Source organism: Hypanus sabinus, chromosome X1 (assembly GCF_030144855.1).
Source record: "Hypanus sabinus isolate sHypSab1 chromosome X1, sHypSab1.hap1, whole genome shotgun sequence".
NCBI classification, from domain to species: domain Eukaryota; kingdom Metazoa; phylum Chordata; class Chondrichthyes; order Myliobatiformes; family Dasyatidae; genus Hypanus; species Hypanus sabinus.
Genome location: NC_082738.1, coordinates 646831 through 666679, shown reverse-complemented (window position 1 = coordinate 666679; position 19849 = coordinate 646831). Strand labels below are relative to the sequence as shown.

General features: G+C 42.8%; 1 protein-coding gene across 1 annotated transcript in view; it reads right to left on the bottom strand.

Moving 5' to 3' along the window:
• Nucleotides 1-4319: 4319 nt before the first annotated feature.
• Nucleotides 4320-19849, bottom strand: part of ccdc43 (coiled-coil domain containing 43) — a 64924-nt gene continuing 49394 nt past the window's right edge. Inside the window, exon 6 of the mRNA XM_059955672.1 lies at nucleotides 4320-5132. Within this exon, the coding sequence (XP_059811655.1) occupies nucleotides 4945-5132 (188 nt within the window). The 3' untranslated portion in view covers nucleotides 4320-4944. The remainder of the gene's footprint in view (nucleotides 5133-19849) is intronic.

Here is a 19849-nt window from a genome sequence, read left to right as displayed (position 1 = left end):
TTATGTACCTTTGCAGGTTGTTATCAGCCAAAATTGCTTGTATGGGGATGGGAAGTACCCGCTCCTCAATGTTTTTCCATTGAGCGTCATATGATGGGTTGCACCAACATATAACCATATAACAATTACAGCATGGAAACAGGCCATCTCGGCCCTTCTAGTCTGTGCCAAACGCTTACTCTCACCTAGTCCCACTGACCCACACTTAGCCCATAACCCTCCATTCCTTTCCTGTCCATATACCTATCCAATTTTACTTTAAATGACAATACCGAACCTGCCTCTACCACTTCTACTGGAAGCTCGTTCCACACAGCTACCACTCTCTGAGTAAAGAAGTTCCCCCTCGTGTTACCCTTAAACTTTTGCCCCTTAACTCTCAACTCATATCCTCTTGTTTGAATCTCCCCTACACTCAATGGAAAAAGCCTATCCACGTCAACTCTATCTATCTCCCTCATAATTTTAAATACCTCTATCAAGTCCCCCCTCTCCATTATCATTAAATTCTAAGTAGAGACCCATTTCTTTTTTTAATTTGTTCCTTAAAGTACGGATCATTGAGTAGATTTGAATTTAGTTTCCAAATGGTATTCTTTGGTTGTAGATCAAAATCAACAGATAAATATATAGGTGCATGGTCACTTACATCTATTGTCTCAATTCCACAGGTGTTTATTTTGCAAATATTATATCTTTTCCAAATATTATGAAATAGTCTATTCTGGTATATACAGAATGGGGAGCAGAATAATGAGTGCAATCCCTTCTGCCGGGGAAAAGGACCCTCCATATATCAATTAAGCCAACATCCTCAAAAAGTGTATTAACTTTCTTATGTAAGGATTTTGTTTCATAGGTTTTTCTATTGGAAGAGTCTAACTTTGGTTGTAGTTGTAAATTTAAGTCTCCCCCGCATATCAGGAGACCTTCTGTTTCCGCTACCATAATATCAGTAAGTTTCTGAAAGAAACCAGTATCACTTCCCAGGGGTCCGTATATATTCAATAGAATAACTGAATTTCTGTCTATATTCCCCCTTACCAGAATATATCTGCCCTCCTTATCTCCCATTTCAAACACTTTTTCAAAATTTAGCTTACTTGAGATAAGAATAGCAACTCCTCTCCTATGCCCTGATTTATATGAGGAGAAAAACAAATTAGTGAAGCCCATTATCTTTAGTTTTCTATGCTCATTATCACTTAAGTGAGTATCCTGTAAATATATTACATGGGCTTGTTCTTTCTTCATTTTGGTTAAAATTCTATTACATTTGATTGGATTTAATAGCCCATTGACATTAAAAGAAATTAATTTTACTTTGTTCTTAGCCATCTGTATTTATCTGTCAATGTATCATTGAAATTAGCAGAATAAAACTTAATTGATCTACTCCCTGAACAAATAATAACCAAGAAACGCAAATAATAACACAAAAGGCAACAAAGGTGTGATTCCAAGGCTGAGGTCTCTATTAGATGACGCTGGGTTGAGCTAGAGGAAATGTCTATCTGTGGGGGATAGCCCCTCCTACCTGTGAGTTGAGGGCCCCCATTGCAGTATCCGTAAAAGTCAGTGAACAAATCCATTACACAGAAAAGATTTCCCTGTGTACTCCTATATATATATATATATACACACACATATACACACACACACACACATCTCATTTTGGTGGGGAAAAAGGAGTGAGTGAATAAAGAAGAATAACTGAGTAATATAAAATCCACATTATAATAAGTATTTCTCGAGGAGATAGGTATATCACCGTCTATTTTTGCTTCTGTTTAGCTTCTCAACATTTTTAAATTTAGCCAAATTTAGCCTTATGGCTCTTCTGGAGGGGGTGAGAGCTGTCTTTGGAAAACTCCCAGTCTCTTCCTGATATACTTCTCTCGCCCACTTCCCATCTCCTGCTTTCTCGATTCTCGCACTATTTCCCAAGCAGAGCGGGAAAATTCCTCGGCCAGGTTTTCCCTCGGTTTGATCACGCTGACGGGCAACCCTCTGTCCTTCATGTCTGTAGTTGCCTCTTCCACTGTCTGATACTGTTGGATCCCATCTTGATAAAACACTCGAAGTTTAGCAAGGTACAGAGTTCGAAGTCTAATCCTTTATTGCTTTAGTATTCGTTTTACTTAAGAGTATTCTTTACGTTTCTGCATGACTGCGGCGGGAGGGGGGTATAATCTTGATTGAACTATATTTACCATCTAAAAACGCTCTCTTCTTAACCCAGGCCGTTCGTAGAATCTTCACCTTGGTACTGTATTGAAGGAAGCTAATTACTATTGAGCATGGCTTACCTTCTGTGTCTTTAGTAGGCCACAGAATGATCGCACGATGTGCCCTCTCAATTTCCAGCTCCATAGTCGAAGGAATCTCCAGCGTGTCCTGCAGCAACTTTTGTACAAATTTCATCATAGACAAACCCTCTGCTCCTTCGGGAATGTTGCATATCCTGATATTTTTCTGCCATGATCTTCCCTCCAGGTCAAGCAGTATACTTTCTTGTTGATTTAATATTTTTATTGTCTTACTAAGCATCTTCCACATTTTGCACGCGATCTTCCACCTTCTCAATCTGAGTTTCTGCCACTGCTATTTTTTGACTGACGTTGGCGAGCTCTGACTTAATATCATGTAGCTGCTGTTTTATATCTTTTTGGAACTCCCGTATCTCCTTCAAAATTTTTATATTTGCCGCTTCGCTTGAACAAGGCCCATCGTCAGCCTTGCTAGCACGCGGTCAGGTAGGAGAGCCGCTCGCTGCACCCCTCTTGTCCACAGGCTCCGCAGTGTTGCTTTTTTTATTTCCATTCTTTTTTCCCCATTTTTGCCCCTCTTATCAGTTCAAATACTTTCGAAAAATCCTATATTTGATGGTTTAACAGGGCAAAATATGCGTTTTTCCAGAAGAGCTATTGACTTAAGCTACCATTCTGGACGATGACGTCACCAGAACCCAAACCACCTCACACTTATCTGGGTTGAAGTCCATCTGCCAGTTCCACATCCTATTAATGTTTTGCTGTAACCTCTGACAACCCTCCAGACTATCTACAGCACCCCCAACCTTTGTGTCTTCAGCAAAATTACTAAACCACCCTTCTTCATCATCCAGATCACTAACCTCCATGCAGAAAGCATTTGATCAGGTTCCCCATGGAAGGCTCTTTCAGAAAGTTAGGAGGCATGGGATCCAAGGAGACCTTGTTTTGTGGATCCAGAAATGGCTTGCCCACAGAGGGAAGAAGGTGGTTGTAGATGGTTTGTATTCTGTATGGAAGTCGGTGACCAGTGGTGTTGCGCATAGATCTATTCTGGTACCCATCCTCTTTGTGATTATTATAAATGACCTGGATTAAGAAGAAGTAGAAGGGTGATTCAGTAAGTTTGCTGAAGACACAAAGATTGGGGTGTTGTGGATAGTGTGGAGGGTTGTCAAGAGGTTACAGTGATACGATGCAGAACTGGGCTGAGAACTGGCAGATGGACTTCAACCCATATAAGTGTGGAGTAGTTCATTTTGGTAGGTCCAATTTGAAAACAATATAAATGGTAAGACTCTTGGCAGCGTGCAGGATCAGCGAGATCTTGGGGATGATGTTGATAGGACACTCAAAGCTGCTGTGTAGGTTGATGGTGTTAAGGTGTATGGTGTGATGGCATTCATCAACTGTGGGGTTGAGTTCAAGAGCTGTGAGGTAATGTTACAGCTATGCAAGAATTTGGTCAGACCCCACTTGGAGTACTGTGTTCAGTTCTGGTCACCTCAATATAGGAAGGATGTGGAAACCATAAAAAGGGTGCATACAGAGATTTACAAGGATGTTGCCTGGATTGGGGAGCATGCCTTATGAGAATAGGTTGAGTGAATTTGGCCTTTTCTGCTTGGAGTGACGGAGGATGAGAGGTGACCTGATGGAGGCATATAAGATGACGAGAGGCATTGATCGTGTGGATAGTCAGAGGCTTTTTCCCAGGGCTAAAATGGCTAACCCAAGGGGGCATATTTTTAAGGTGCTTGGAAGTCTGTACTGAGGGGATGTCAGGGGCAAGTTTTTCCACACATACCCGGCAGCAGAGGTGGCAAATACAATAGGGTCTTTTAAGAGCCTCTTAAGATAGGTACATGGAGGTTAGAAAATAGAGGGCTATGCGCAAGGGAAATTCTAGGCAATCTCTATAGATTACATGGTTGGCACAACATTGTGAGCCAATGGGCCTGTAATGTATTATTAAAAAAAATTATGTTCTAATACTTTGTCTAATTGATTAGTTAGAAGTTCTCCTTAGTAACTGATTTTCCCTCTAATCTACAACAATCCACTTACAAACACTATTTACAAGGTGAACAATTTGCATTTATTCTCATGAATTACAATTTAAATATTTTCCAAATCAAAGAATTAAAGTGAATAATATTTCAAAAAAACTGAATAGATGATTTAAATTTCAGCACTGGACAGTACAGAATCTTTCAAAGTGTTAAAGCCATCCAGAATTTGGGATTTAAAAAAATCTTAATAACAATGTTCATTCTCCAAAACATTTTTTATTATTCAGATACAATTAATCAAATGCACAAGAATCTCCCTTCACTGAAGGGGTTTCTGCTTCACAAACTACTTTTGTCTGTAAGCTATTTTCATGTAAATATTGATGAGGCCTCTGTTGGTCAGGGTTGACCATAGATGTTGCATCCTAGCTGTCTAGATACGTCACAGCAAATTGAAACACATTAAGTAATAGACAGCCTATAACAAATGAGTGCTAAACTGGAATCCAATGTTGACACAATACATTGCAAAAATTACACATTTTATGAAAAGCAGTTTTTCAAATATTAGATGTCAATCTCCTCAAAACAAAATTGTGGCTGGTACACAGCACAGTTCATAATATGCAAGCTTTGTACTGAGACTTTTCTAGCCATTTTTACCGCTTCCGTTCTCCCTTCTGTGTTCTCTTCTTCTCCTTTTCTTTCCTTTCCTGCTTTGCAAGCTTGTCTTTTTCTCGCTGCAGTTTATCTTGCTCTTTCTTCTTCTGTGCATCTTCCCGAGCCTTTTCTCTTTCTGCTTTCTTTGCAACAAGAACAGCTTCAACATTTGTATTTTTGAAAAGAGCTGTGGTTAAATTAAGAATTTTTTTTCCAATTCATATTTCTGGTAAACAATAATTACAAGTCCAAATGCATATTATGAAAAATAGAACTGAAAGTAAAATATACAAAGGGTACTAAAACAACTTGAATCTCACTTTTTTCATTATTTTACGTGATATGTACATTTATCGTTTAACTCATTTAACTTTACTTTTTAAAATCAGATATCAAATATAATATGGTTCTCTTGTATTAATTATCAAATTTATTGCTCAGGGCATGTGGGTTACAAATGAATAATAATGGGTACATAGCAGCCCCATCAACTCCTCAGCTTTTTTTTTCTCAGTTTAGAAGGGTTTTGGCCCAAAATGTCAATTGTACTCTTTTCCCCAAGTGCTGCCTGGCCTGCTGAGTTCCTCCAGCATTTTGTGTGTGTTGCTTGGATTTCCAGCATCTGCACTGCAAGATTTTCTCTTGTTTGTGATTGGAGCACCATTATTAAGCTCATTTTTTGAAAAAGTCACAAAAGCACTGGCAAATCTTTCTTCATCCTGTGTTGATATTTGTAACTAATGTTCTGGAATATGATGCCCAGAATTTAGAATATGTGTCAAGACCTGCAGCCCTAAAACTAGTAAAACTGACATTCACTTAGGAGTTAGAGTGTTCCTGGACCTCCAACAGAAGGTGTGCCTAAATGTAGTAACTTTGTTGAAATAATTACAAGCATTTAATGCACAATGTAGTTTGTATAGCCAACTGTTTCAAAGAGCAATCCAGGTAGTTTCACCACTAAGTTCTTCCCCAATATCCCTGCAATTTGTTTTTTCTTTCCATTATTCAGTTTTTTTTTAAAGCGATCTTTGAATCCACAATTTAATTAAGAAACTGCAAGGGTAAAACAATGATTATGGAGATCATATATAGGTCTCCAAATAGCAGCCAAGATGTGGGACTGAGTTACAAAGGGAGCTGGAAAGGGCTTGTAATAAGGATAATGATACAATTGTAATGGGGGACTTCAATATACACAGGGATTGGGAAAATCAGGGTGGTGTCCGATCGCAAGACAGGTAATTTGTTGGATGCCTACGGGATGGATTCTTAGAGCAGCTTGTGTTTGAGTCTATTTGGGGAAAGGCTACCTTAGATTGGGTGTTGTGTAATAACCCAGATCTTAGTACGGAGCTTAATGTAAAGGAACCTGTAGGAGGCAGTGGTCATAGTATGATTGAATTCATACTGCAATTTGAGAGGGAAAAGAATAACTCGCATGTATCAGTAGCACAGAGAATTACAAGGGCATGAAAGAGGAGCTTGTGCAGGTGGACTGGTGGATACTGGTGGGGATGATGGCAGAGCAGAGGTGGCTGAAGTTTCTGAGAATAGTTCATAAGGTGCAGGATAGCTATGTCCCACAGAGGAAGAAGTGGTTGACAACGGAAATTAAGTACTGCATAAAAGCCGAGGAAAGGGCATATAAGGTAGCAAATGTGAGTGGGAAGTTGGATTGGGAAGCTTCAAAAGGCAACTAAAAAAGCAACAGGAAGGGAAAAGATGAAATAATATAAAGCAGGATACTAGAAATTTTTTTCAGTTACATAAATAGTAAAAGGGAGGTGAGAATATTGGACCACTGGAAAATGATGCGGGTTAGGCAGTAATGGGAGATAAAGAAATGGCGGATGAACTTAATGGGTACTTTGCATCAAACTTCACTGACACTAGTGGTGTGCCAGAGGTCCGTGAGTGTCAGGGACCGGGAGTGAGTGCCATTGCTATTACAAAGGAAAAATTGCTAAGCAAACTCAAAGGTCTTAAGGTAGCTAAGTCACCGGGACCAGTGGACTACATTCCAGAGTCCCGAGAGAGGTTGCTGAAGAGATAACGGATGCATTGGTCATGATCTTTCAAGAATCACTTGATTTTGGCATGGGCCTGAAGAACTGGAAGATTGCAAATGTTTCTCCACTCTAAGAAGAAGGCAAAAGAAAGGAAATTATAAGTCATTTAGTCTAATTTCAGTGCTTGGGAAAGTGTTGGACTCTATTCAGCATATCTTCTGTGAAATCTTGCCTGACAAATCTGTTGGGAGTTCAGGGCTGAAATGGCTAATACGAGAGGGCAGAGTTTTAAGGTGCTTGGAAGCAGGTACAGAGGAGATGTCGGGTAACTTTTTTTTAATGCAGAGAGTGGTAAGTGCGTGGAAAGGACTACTGGCGACGGTAGTGGAAGCGGATACGATGGCGTCTTTTAAGCGACACCTGGAGCTTAGAAAAATCGAGGGCTATGGGTAACCAAGGTAATTTCTAAAGTAAGTACATGTTTGACACAACATTGTGGGCTGAAGGGCCTGTAAGGTTTTCTATGTTTTCTTCAAGGAGGTAACAAGTAGGGTGGATAAAGGGGAGGTTGTGGATGTCATTTACTTTGATTTTAAGAAGACATTTGATAAGGTGTCATACATGAGGCTTCTTGACTAGATAAAATCCTATGCTGTTACAGGAAAGATACTGGCATGGATAGCGGAATGGCTGATAGGCAGGAGGCAGTGAGTGGGAATAAAGGGGGCCTTTTCTGGTTGACTGCTAGTGACTAATGGGTCAGTATTGGGACCACTATTTTTCACATTGTCAATGATTTGGATAAAAGAATTGATGGCTTTGTGGCAAAGTTTTTGGATGATACGAAGATAGGTGCAGAGATATGTGCTGAGGAAGCAATGTGATTGTAGCAGGACTTAGACAAATTGGAAGAATGGGCAATATAGTGGCAGATGGAATACAGTGTTGGGAAATGTTTGATAATGCATTCTGGTAAAAGGAACAATAGTGCAGACTATTATCTAAATAGTGAGAAGGTTCAAACATGAGAGGTGACAAGGGGCTTAGGATTCCTCATGTAAGACTCCCAAAAGTTTAATTTACAGGTTGAGTCTGTGGTAAAGGCGGCAAATGCAATGTTGGCATTTACTTCATGGGGAACAGAATATAAAAGCAAGGAGATAATTCTGAGGCTTTATAAGACACTAGTCAGGCTGCACTTAGAGTATTGTCAAAACTTTTAGTCCCCATATCTCAGAAACGATGTATTGTCAATGGAGAAAGTCCAGAGGAAGTACATGACAATGATTCCAGGAATGAAGGGGATAACATATGAGAAGCATTTGGCAGCTTTGGGCCTGTACTCACTGGAATTTAGAGAATTTGGCAGGCGATTTCATTAAAAACCTGCCCGATGTTGAAAGGACTAGATTGGAGCTAGAGGCTGAGAGTGAAGGAGTAAGGAATCTCAGAAAGAAACCATTTTTTTCTTCACTGCTCGGAGAAAAGAGGCTGGACTGTGCAGGCGCGTGATGTCAGCCAGTAGAGCGCCAAAGGTCTAAAAAGGCGACCACAATATCCAGCCGGCAGCGGAGTGAGAGGGAGCAGAGTGGGATGGCTTTGGCTCAACAGGCAGAGGCGAGGGTAGGATCCGGTAAGTTTTGTTTGTTTAGAGTAGAGAGAATGCCAAGCAGGATGTTGGAATGCTCCTCTTGCAGAATGTGGGAGGTCAGGGAGACCAGACGTCTCCCTGACAACAACACCTGCAAGAAGTGCATCCAGCTACAGCTCTAAACAAACCGCGTTAGGGAACTGGAGCAGGAGCTGGATGACCTCCGGTTCATTCGGGAGAATGAGATTTTAGATAGTAGTTTCAGGGAGGTAGCTACGCCAAAGGACCAGGACACAGGTAATTGGGTTACCGCCAGGCGAGGGAAGGGGAAAGGGCAGGCAGAGCAGGGCTCCACTGTGGCCATTCCCCTCAACAAATATACTGATTTGGATACTGTTGGGGGGGTGGGGGGATGACTTACCTGGGACAAGCTGCGGCAGCCGGATCTCTGGTTCTGCAGTGCAGAAGGGAGGGTGGAAGAAGGGGAGAGCAGTAGTGATAGGGGACTCGATAGAGGTACAGATAGGAGGTTCTGTGGTTGTGACAGAGACTCCCAGATGGTTTGTTGCTAGGGTCAGGGATGTCTCTGATCGTGTGCACAGCATTCTGAAATGGGAGGGTGATCAGCCAAATGTCATGGTACACATCAGTACCAATGACATAGGAAGAAAGAGTGAGAAAGTCCTGAAGAGTGAGTATAGAGAACTTGGTAGGAAGTTAAAAATCAGGACCTTGAGGGTGGTAATCTCAGGATTGCTACCTGTGCCACGTGCCAGTGAGGGTAAGAGTAGGATGCTCTGGAGGATGAACACGTGGCTGAGAAACTGATGTAGGGAGCAGGGTTTCAGACTTCAGGATCATTGGGACCTCTTCTGGGGCAGGTGGGACCTGTATAAGAGAGACAGGTTACACCTGAACTACAGGGGGACCAATATCCTAGCAGGGAGGTTTGTTAGTGCTATTGGGGAGGGTTTAAACTAGATTTGCAGGGAGATGGGAACCAGAGTGACAGAGCAGAGAGTGGAGCGGGGGTGAAAATGATATTAAACGTTCATGCAAAGTCACAAAGAGAAGGGTTGTGTGTGGTGGTAATAATCTTCTGAGGTGTGTCTATTTCAATGCGAGGAGTATTGTAGGGAAGGCAGACGACCTAAGGGTGTGGATTGACACATGGAATTATGACATTACAGCCATTAGTGAATCTTGGCTACAGAAGGGGCAGGACTGGCAGCTTAATGTTCCATGGTTCAGATGTTTCAGACGTGAAACAGGAAAGGTACGACCACATTAATGGGGTTGTATTATAGACCACCCAATAGTCAGCAAGAATGGGAGGAGAAAATCTGCAGAGAAATAGCAGACAACTGCACGGAACATGAAGCTGTGATAGCAGAGGATTTTAATTTTCCACATATTGATTGGGACTCCCATACTGTTAAAGGTCTAGATGGGTTAGAGTTTGTAAAATGTGTTCAGGAAAGTTTTCTAAATCAATATATAGAAGTACCAACTGGGAGGATGCAATATTAGATCTCCTATTAGGAAACGAGTTAGGACAGGTGACGGAAGTGTGTGTAGGGGAACACTTTGGCTCCAGTGATCATAACAACATTAGTTTCAACTTGATCTTGGATAAAGATAGATCTGGTCCTCGGGTTGAGGTTCTAAACTGGAAAAAGGCCAAATTTGAAGAAATGAGAAAGGATCTAAAAAGCGTGTATTGGGACAGGTTGTTCTCTGGCAAGGATGTGATTGGTAATTGGGAGGCCTTCAAAGGAGAAATTTTGAGAGTGCAGAGTTTGTATGTTCCTGTCAGGATTAAAGGCAAAATGAATACGAATAAGGAACCTTAGTTCTTGAGGGATATTGGAACTCTGATGAAGAAGAGAGAGATGTATAACATGTTTAGGCAACAGGGAGCAAATAAGGTGCTTGAGGAGTATAAAACGTGCAAAAGATACTTAGGATTATCCTTCACCCTGACTGCCAAAGCAACCTCATGTCTTCTTTTAGCCCTCCTGATTTCTTTCTTAAGTATTTTTTGCACTAAGAGCTTCTACAGGTATATTAAGTGCAAAAGGATAGTAAGGGATAAAATTGGTCCTCTTGAAGATCAAAGTGGTCGGCTATGTATGGAACCAAAAGAAATGGGGACGATCTTAAACAGGTTTTTTGCATGTATTTACTAAGGAAACTGGCATGGAGTCTATGGAAATAAGGCAATCAAGTAGTGAGGTCATGGAACCTATACAGTTTGAAGAGAAGGAGGTGCTTGCTGTCTTGAGGCAAATCAGAGTAGATAAATCCCCAGGACCTGACAGGGTATTCCCTCGAACCTTGAAGGAGACCAGTGTTGAAATTGCAGGGGCCCTGGCAGATATATTTAAAATGTCGGTATCGACGGGTGAGGTGCCGGAGGATTGGAGAATAGCTCATGTTGTTCCGTTGTTTAAAAAAGGCTCTAAAAGTAATCTGGGAAATTATCGTCCGGTAAGTTTGACGTCAGTAGTAGGTAAATTATTGGAAGGAGTAATAAGAGATAGGATCTACAAGTATTTGGATAGACAGGGACTTATTAGGGAGAGTCAACATGGCTTTGTACATGGTAGGTCATATTTAACCAATCTATTAGTTTTTTGAGGAGGTTACCAGGAATGTGGATGAAGGGAAGGCAGTGGATGTTGTCTGCATAGACTTCAGTAAGGCCTTTGACAAGGTCCCGCATGGGAGGTTAGTTAGGAAGATTCAGCCGCTAGGTATACATGGTGAGGTTGTAAATTGGATTAGACACTGGCTCAATGGGAGAAGCCAGGGAGTGGTCATGGAGGATTGCTTCTCTGAGTGGAGGCCTGTGACTAGTGGTGTGCCACAGGGATCAGTGCTGGGTACATTGTTATTCGTCATCTATATCAATGATCTGGATGATAATGTGGCAAATTGGATCAGCAAATTTGCTGATGATACAAAGATCGGAGGTGTAGTGGACAGTGAGGAAGGTTTTCAAAGCTTGCAGGGGGATTTGGACCAGCTGGAAAAATGGGCTGGCAAATGGCAGATGGAGTTTAATGCAGACAAGTGTGAGGTATTGCACTTTGGAAGGACAAACCAAGGTAGACCATACAAGGTAAATGGTAGGACACTGAGGAGTACAGTAGAACAGAGGGATCTGGGAATACAGATACATAATTCCCTAAAAGTGGCGTTACAGGTAGAAAGGGTCGTAAAGAGAGCTTCTGGTACATTGGCCTTTAGAAATCTAAATACTGAATATAAGAATTGGATTGTTATGGTGAGGTTGTATAAGGCATTGGTGAGGCCGAATTTGGAGTATTGCGTGCAGTTTTGGTCAGCTAATTACAGGAAGGATATTAATAGGGTTGAAAGAGTGCAGAAAAGGTTTACAAGGATGTTGTTGGGGCTTGAGAAACAGAGTTACCGAGAAAGGTTGAAAAGGTTAGGACTTTATTCCTTGGAGCATAGAAGAATGAGGGGAGATTTGATAGAGGTATATAAAATTATGGTGGGTATAGATAGAGTGAATGCAAGCAGGCTTTTTCCACTGAGGCTAAGGGAGAAAAAAACCGGAGGACATGGGTTAAGGGTGAAGGGGGAAAAGTTTAAAGGGAACATTGGGGGGTGGGTTTCTTCACACAGAGAGTGGTGGGAATGTGGAATGAGCTGTCAGATGAAGTGGTAAATGCAGGCTCACTTTTAACATTTAAGAAAAACTTGGGACAGATGCACGGATGAGAGGTGTATGGAGGGATATGGCCCAGGTGCAGGTCATGGGACTAGGCAGAAAAATGGTTTGGCACAGCCAAGGGCCAAAAGGCCAGTTTCTGTGCTGTAATGTTCTATGGTTCTGTAAGGTTGTGGAGAGGATGTTTCCTCTGGTGGGGTTATCCAGAACGAGAGGGCACATCCTCATAATTGAGGGGCAACCCTTTAGAGCAGAGGTCAGGAGGAATTTTTTAGCCAGAGAGTAGTGAATCTGTGGAAAGCTCTGCCACAGACTGCAGTGGAGGCCAAGTCCATGGGAAAAGTTAAGGTGGAAGTTGATCATTTCCTGATTGGTCAGGGCATGAAAAGATACAGTGAGAAGGCAGGTGTGTGAGGTTGTGGGATGTGGGATCAGCGATTAGCAATGATGGAATGGTGGAGCGGACTCGATAGGACGAATTTTGCTCCCATGTCTTAAGTCATACCCGCCAATCTCCAACTCATGTTACAAGGTCATCTGCCTTATTCTGTACACTGCCTGCTTTGAAATATAACACCTCAAGTCCTGCATTCACCCTTTTCGAGTTAGTGCAACTCATTCCACTAACTAATTTTGCCCTGTCATTTGCCTGTCCTTACTCAGTCTTGTTACACACTTGTATACCAGCCACCCCATCCTCACCTTATCACTGCAGTTCCCATCCTCTTGCCAAGTTAGTTTAAACAGACCCCAATAGCTCTAGCAAACCTGACCACAAAAATATTAGTCTCCCAAGGGTTCCGGTGTAACCTTACAGAAAGGACAGGGTCATACCTTCCCCAGAATATGGAACATAGAAAACCTACAGCACAATAAAAGCCCTTCGGCCCACAAAGCAATTCTGAACATGTACTTACCTTAGAATTACCTAAGCTTACCCATAGTCCTCTATTTTTCTAAGCTCCATGTAGCCATCCAGGAATACTTTGAAAGACCCTTTCCGCCGGCAGCCCATTCCATGCACTCACCACTCTCTGCGTAAAAAACTTAACCGACATCTCTACTGTACCTACTTCCAAGCACTTTAAAACTATGCCCTCTTGTGCTAGCCATTTCAGCCCTGGGAAAACGCCTCTGACTATCCACACAATCAATGCCTCTCATTATCTTGTACACCTCTATCAGGTCACCTCTCATCCTCTGTCAATCCAAGGAGAAAAGGCCGAGTTCACTCAGCCTATTCTCATAAGGTATGCTCCCCAATCCAGGCAACATCCTTGTAAATCACCTCTGCACCCTTTCTATGGTTTCCACATCCTTCCTGTAGTGAGGCCACCAGAACTGAGCGCACTACTCCAATTGGGGTGTAACAAGGGTCCTATATAGCTGCAACATTACCTCTCAGCTCTTAAACTCAATCCCATGATTGATGAAAGCCAATGCACCGTATGCCTTCTTAACCACAGAGTCAACCTGTGTAGCAGCTTTGGGTGTCCTATGGTCTCGGACCCCAAGATCCCTCTGATCTTCCACACTGCCAAGAGTATTGCCATTAATGCAAAATTCTGCCATTATATTTGACCTACCAAAATGAACCACCTCACACTTATCTGGGTTGAACTTCATCTGCCACTTCTCTGTCTAGGTTTGCATCCTATCAATGTCCCACTGTAACCTCTGACAGCCCTCTACACTATCCACAACACTCCCAACCTTTGTGTCATCAGCAAATTTACTAACCCATCCCTCCACTTCCTCATCCAGGTCATTTATAAAAATCACAAAGAGTAAGGGTCCCAGAACAGATCCCTGAGGCACTCCACTGGTGACTGACCTCCATGCAGAATACAGTTGGCCCTCCTTATCCGCGAGGGATGGGTTCCGGGACCCCTCGCGAATACCAAAAAATGTGGATGCTCAAGTCCCTTATTCAACCTGTCTCAATGGGGTGGACCTTTGGACCCAGCGAAACCCCAGACATTATTTAACCTGTCTCAGTGCTGTGGACATTAGGACCCAGCGGCGAAGCTCTGAATCCCGCAGTGTTTCTGTTCATGAAAATGATCATGATTGAAAATAAAGTGGAAATAATAAAGAGATTGGAAAGAAGCGAAACGCCATCAGTCACTGGAAAAGCGTTAGGCTACATCGGTCAACGATCTGAACAATTTTAAAGGATAAAATGAGAAAGGCTCTGCCCTGATGAAAGCTACAGTTATTACTACGTAACGCAGTGGTTTAATTATTGGGTTTTGGATCCTCCACATCAACCCGGCACGGATGGAGAGCGAACTCGGGAATTTCTGTTACCAAGCCCAGTGGTGAAACATACATTCTTAAGTGCTTTATATGCATAGAAAGGTAAAATATATACTAAGACAAACGTTTGACTAACTGACGCTAAATAATACTGGATGTACCTGTTCCGACTTACTTAGTAAGAGAACTTCAGATATTTTTCAATCCCGATCCACGATAACCCATGCACATCCTCCCGTATACTTTAAATCATCTCTAGATTACTTATAATACCTAATACAATGTAAATGCTATGTAAAATAGTTGTTATACTGCATTGTTTAGGGAATAATGACAAGAAAAAAGTCTCTTCATGCTCGAACAAAAAGTGCTGGAAGAGCACTTCCGGGTTTTCTTGACTCGTGGTTGGGTGAATTCGCGGATGAGGAGGGCTGACTGTATGACCTGTCTACAACCACTCTGCCTTCTGTGGGCAAGCCAGTTCTGGATCCACAAAGCAATGTCCCCTTGGATCCCATGCCTCCTTACTTTCTCAATGAGCCTTGTATGGGGTACCTTATCAAATGCCTTGCCGAAATCCATATACACTACATCTACTGCTCTTCCTTCATCAATGTGTTTAGTCACATCCTCAAAAAATTAAATCAGGCTCGTAAGGCACAACCTTCCCTTTACAAAGCCATGCTGACTATTCCTTATCATATTATACTTATCCAAATGTTCATAAATCCTACCTCTCAGGATCTTCTCCATCAACTTACCAACCACTGAGGTAAGACTCGCTGGTCTATAATTTCCTGGGCTATCTCTACTCCCTTTCATGAATAAGGGAACAACATCTGCAACCCTCCAATCCTCCAGAACCTCTCCTGTCCCCATTGACGAAAATCTCCTCCCTCGCCTCCCACAGTAGCCTGGGGTACATCTCATTCAGTCCCAGTAACTTACCCAACTTGATGTTTCCCAAAGGCTCCAGGACATCCTCTTTCTTAATATCCACATGCTCAAGGTTTTCAGTCTGCTGCAAGTCATCACTACAATCACCAAGATCCTTTTCCATAGTGAATATTTAAGTATGGTAAAGGAGATAGTGATCACAATTCTATCTCCAAAATGCTCTCAGACTGAGAGACCTGACACCTGACCATGTTCATTTACCAATACCAAATCAAGTACTGCCTCTCCCCTTGAAGGCTTATCTACATATTGTGTCAAGAAACGTTCCTGAATACATCAAACAATCTCCATCCCATCTAAACCCCTCACTCTAGGGGGAAGCCAATCAATATTTGGGAAATTACAATCTCCCACCACAACAACCCTGTTATTACTACTCCTTTGCAGTGCAAGAGGAAGGAGAGGCAGGTGATAGTGAAGGGACGCACTCAGTCCAATGGTTTGAGATGTGTCTATTTTAATACGAGGAGTATCATGAATAAAGCGGATGAACTTAGAGCGTGGATCAGTACTTGGAGCTATGATGCTGTGGCCATTACGGAGACTCAGATGGTGCAGAGACAGGAATGGCTATTTCAAGTGACAGACTTTAGATGTTTCAGAAAGGATAGGGAGGGAGGCAAAAGAGGTGGGAGTGTGGCACTGTTGATCAGAGATAGTGTCACGGCTGCAGAAAAGAAGGAAGTCATGGAGGGGTTGTCTATGGAGTCTCTGGGTGGAACTTAGGAATAGGAAGGGGTCAATAATTCTACTGGGTGTTTTTTTTTCAGTGGGAGAGCATTTTGGAGATAGTGATCCATAATTCCTTCTTTAACAAGGCATTGGAGAAGGCTAGCAACAGGGAAGCTATGGAATCGTTTAATTGGACTAAGGGGAAATATGAGGCTATCAGACAGGAAGCATAAATTGGAAACAGATGTTCTCAGGGAAACGTACAGAAGAAATGTGGCAAATGTTCAAGGGGTATTTGCGTGGGGTTCTGCATAGGTACTTTCCAATGAGAACCAGAAGGGGCCATGAGAAGGCCTTGGCGGACAGGATGAGGAAAACCCCAAAGCATTCTACAAGCATGTGAAGAGCAAGAGGAAAAGATGCAAGACAATAGGTCCATGCAAGTGTGACAATGGAAAAGCATGAAACTGGAGGAAATGGCGGAGGTACTTAATGAATACTTTGCTTCAGTATTCACTACGGAGAAGGCTTTTGGCGATTGTCGGGATGACTGGCAGTGGACCGAAAAGCTTGAGAATGTAGATATTAAGAAAGGGGATGTGCTGGAGCTTTTGGAAAGTATCAAGTTTGATAAGTCACCGGGATTGGACGGTATGTACTCCAGGCTACTGTGGGAAGCAAGGGAGGAGATTGCAGAGCCTCTGGCAATGATCTTTGCATCTGGTTCCGGAAGATTGGAAGGTTGCGGATTTGTTCCATTATTCAAAAAAGGGAGTAGAGATAGCCCAGGAAATTACAGGCCAGTGATTCTTACTTCAGTGGTAAGTCGATGGAGAAAATCCTGAGAGGCAGGATTTATGTACATCTGGAAAGGTATAATATGATTAGGAATAGTCAGCATGGCTTTGTCAAGTGCAGGTTGTGCCTTATCAGCCTGACTGAACTTTTTGAGAATGTGTCTAAACACTGATGAAGGAAGAGCAGTACATGTAGTGTATATGGATTTCAGCAAGGCATTTGATAATGTACCCCATTCAAGGCTTATTGAGAAAGTAAGGAGGCATGGGATCCAAGGGGACATTGCTTTGTGGATCCAGAACTGGCTTGCCCACAGAAGGCTAAGAAAGAGTGGTTATAGACGGGTCATATTCTGCATGGAGGTTAGTGACCAGTGGTGTGCCTCAGGGATCTGTTCTGGGACCCCTACTCTTTGTGATTTTTATAAATGACCTGGATGAGGAAGTGGAGGGATGGGTTTGTAATTTTGTTGATGACACAAAGGTTGGAGGTGTTGTGGATAGTGTGGAGGGATGTCAGAGGTTAGAACGGGACATCGATAGAATGCAAAACTGGGCTGAGAGTTCAACCCAGATAAGTGCGAGGTGGTTCATTTTGGTAGGTCAAATATGATGACAGAATATAGTATTAATGGTAAGTCTCTTGGCAGTGTGGAGGATCAGAGGGATCTTGGGGGCCAAGTTGATAGGACGCTCAAAGCTGTTACGCAGGTTGACTCTGTGATTAAGAAGGCATACAGTGCATTGGCCTTCATCAATCGTGGGATTGAGTTTAAGAGCCGAGAGGTAATAGTGCAGCTATATAGGCCTCTCTTCAGACCCCAATTAGAGTACTGTGCTCAATTCTGGTCGCCTCACTATAGAAAGGATGTGGAAACCATAGAAAGGATGCAGAGGGGATTTACAAGGATGTTGCCTAGATTGGGGAGCATGCCTTATGAGAATAGGTTGAGTGAACGGCCTTTTCTCCTTGGAGTGACAGAAGATGAGAGGTGATATGATAGAGGTATACAAAATAATGAGAGGCATTGATCCTGTAGATAGTCAGAGGCTTTTCCCCAGGGCTGAAATAGCGAGCACGAGAGGGCACAGTTTTAAGGTGCTTGGAAGTAGGTACATAAGAGATGTCAGGGGTGAGTATTTTTACAGAGAGTGTTGAGTGCGTGGAATGGGCTACCAGCAGCAATGGTGGAGGCGGAAACGATAGGGTCCTTTAAGAGACTCCTGGATGGCTGCATGGAGCTTTGAAAAATAAAGGGCTATGGGTAAAGCCTAGGTAGTTTTAAGGTAGGGACATGTTCGGCACAGATTTGTGGGCCAAAGGGCCTTTATTGTACTGTATGTTTTCTATGTTTCTATGTTTAAACTGTTTCCCTATGTGCTCTTCGATGTCCCTGTTACTATTGGGTGGTCTATAAAAAAACACCCAATCGAGTTATTGACCCCTTCCGATTCCTAACTTGCACCCACAGAGACTCTGTAGACAACCCCCCAATGACTTACTTCCTCCTTTTCTGCAGCCGCGACACTATCTCTGATCAACGGTGCCACACCCCCGACTCTTTTGCACCCCCCCCCCGTCCTTTCTGAAACACTTAAAGCCTGGCACTTGAAGTAACCATTCCTGCCCCTGAGCCATCCAAGTCGCTGTAATGGCCACAACATCATAGCTCCAAGCTCCAAAGCTCACCCACTTTGTTCATAATACTCTTTACATAAAAATGGACACATCTCAAACCATCGGTCTGAGTGCATCCCTTCTCTATCCCCTGCCTATCCTCCCTCTCACAGTCTCCAATCTTTCTCTATTTGTGAGGCAACTGCCTCTTCCTCCATCACTTCAGTTCGGTTGCCACCACACCAGCAGTCCTAGTTTAAACTCTCCCCAATGGCCTTTGCACACCTCCCCGCCAGGATATTGGTCCCCCTCAGATTCAAGTGCAATCCGTCCTTTTTGTACAGGTCACGCCTGCCCCAAAAGAGATCCCAATGAACCAGAAATCTGAAACCTTGCCCCCTGCTCCAATCCCTCAGCAATGTGAGGTGGTACACTTTGGAAGGTCAAACTCCAAGGCAGAGTGCAAAGTAAATGGCAGGATATTTGGTAGTGTGGAGGAGCAGAGGGATTTGGAGGTACATGTCCACAGATCCCTGAAAGTTGCCTCACAGGTAGATAGGGTAGTGAAGAAAGCTTATGGGGTGTTAGCTTTCATAAGTCGAGGGATAGAGTTTAAGAGACGCAATGTAATGATGCAGCTCTATAAAACTCTAGTTAGGCCACACTTGGAGTACTGTGTCCAGTTCTGGTTGCCTCACTATAGGAAGGATGTGGAAGCATTGGAAAGGGTACAGAGGAGATTTACCAGGATGCTGACTGGTTCAGAGAGTATGCATTATGATCAGAGATTAAGGGAGCTAGGGCTTTACTCTTTGGAGAGAAGGAGGATGAGAGGAGACATGATTGAGGTGTACAAGATATTAAAAGGAATAGACAGAGTGGACAGCCAGCGCCTCTTCCCCAGGGCACCACTGCTCAGTACAAGAGGACATGGCTTTAAAGTAAGGGGAGGGAAGTTCAAGGGGGATATTAAAGGAAGGTTTTTCACTCAGAGAGTGGTTGGTGTGTGGAATGCACTGCCTGAGTCAGTGATGGAGGCAGATACACTAGTGAAATTTAAGAGACTACTAGACAGGTATATGGAGGAATTTAAAGTGGGGGGTTATATGGGAGGCAGGGTTTGAGGGTTGGCACAACATTATGGGCTGAAGGGCCTGTAATGTGCTGTACTATTCTATTCTATGTTCTATAATCATTGTCCCGTGGTACAGGCAGTAATCCCAAGATTACTACCTTTGAGGTCCTGCTTCTTAACTTCCTTCCTAAATCCCTGCAGACTGCTTCAAGACCTCCTCTCT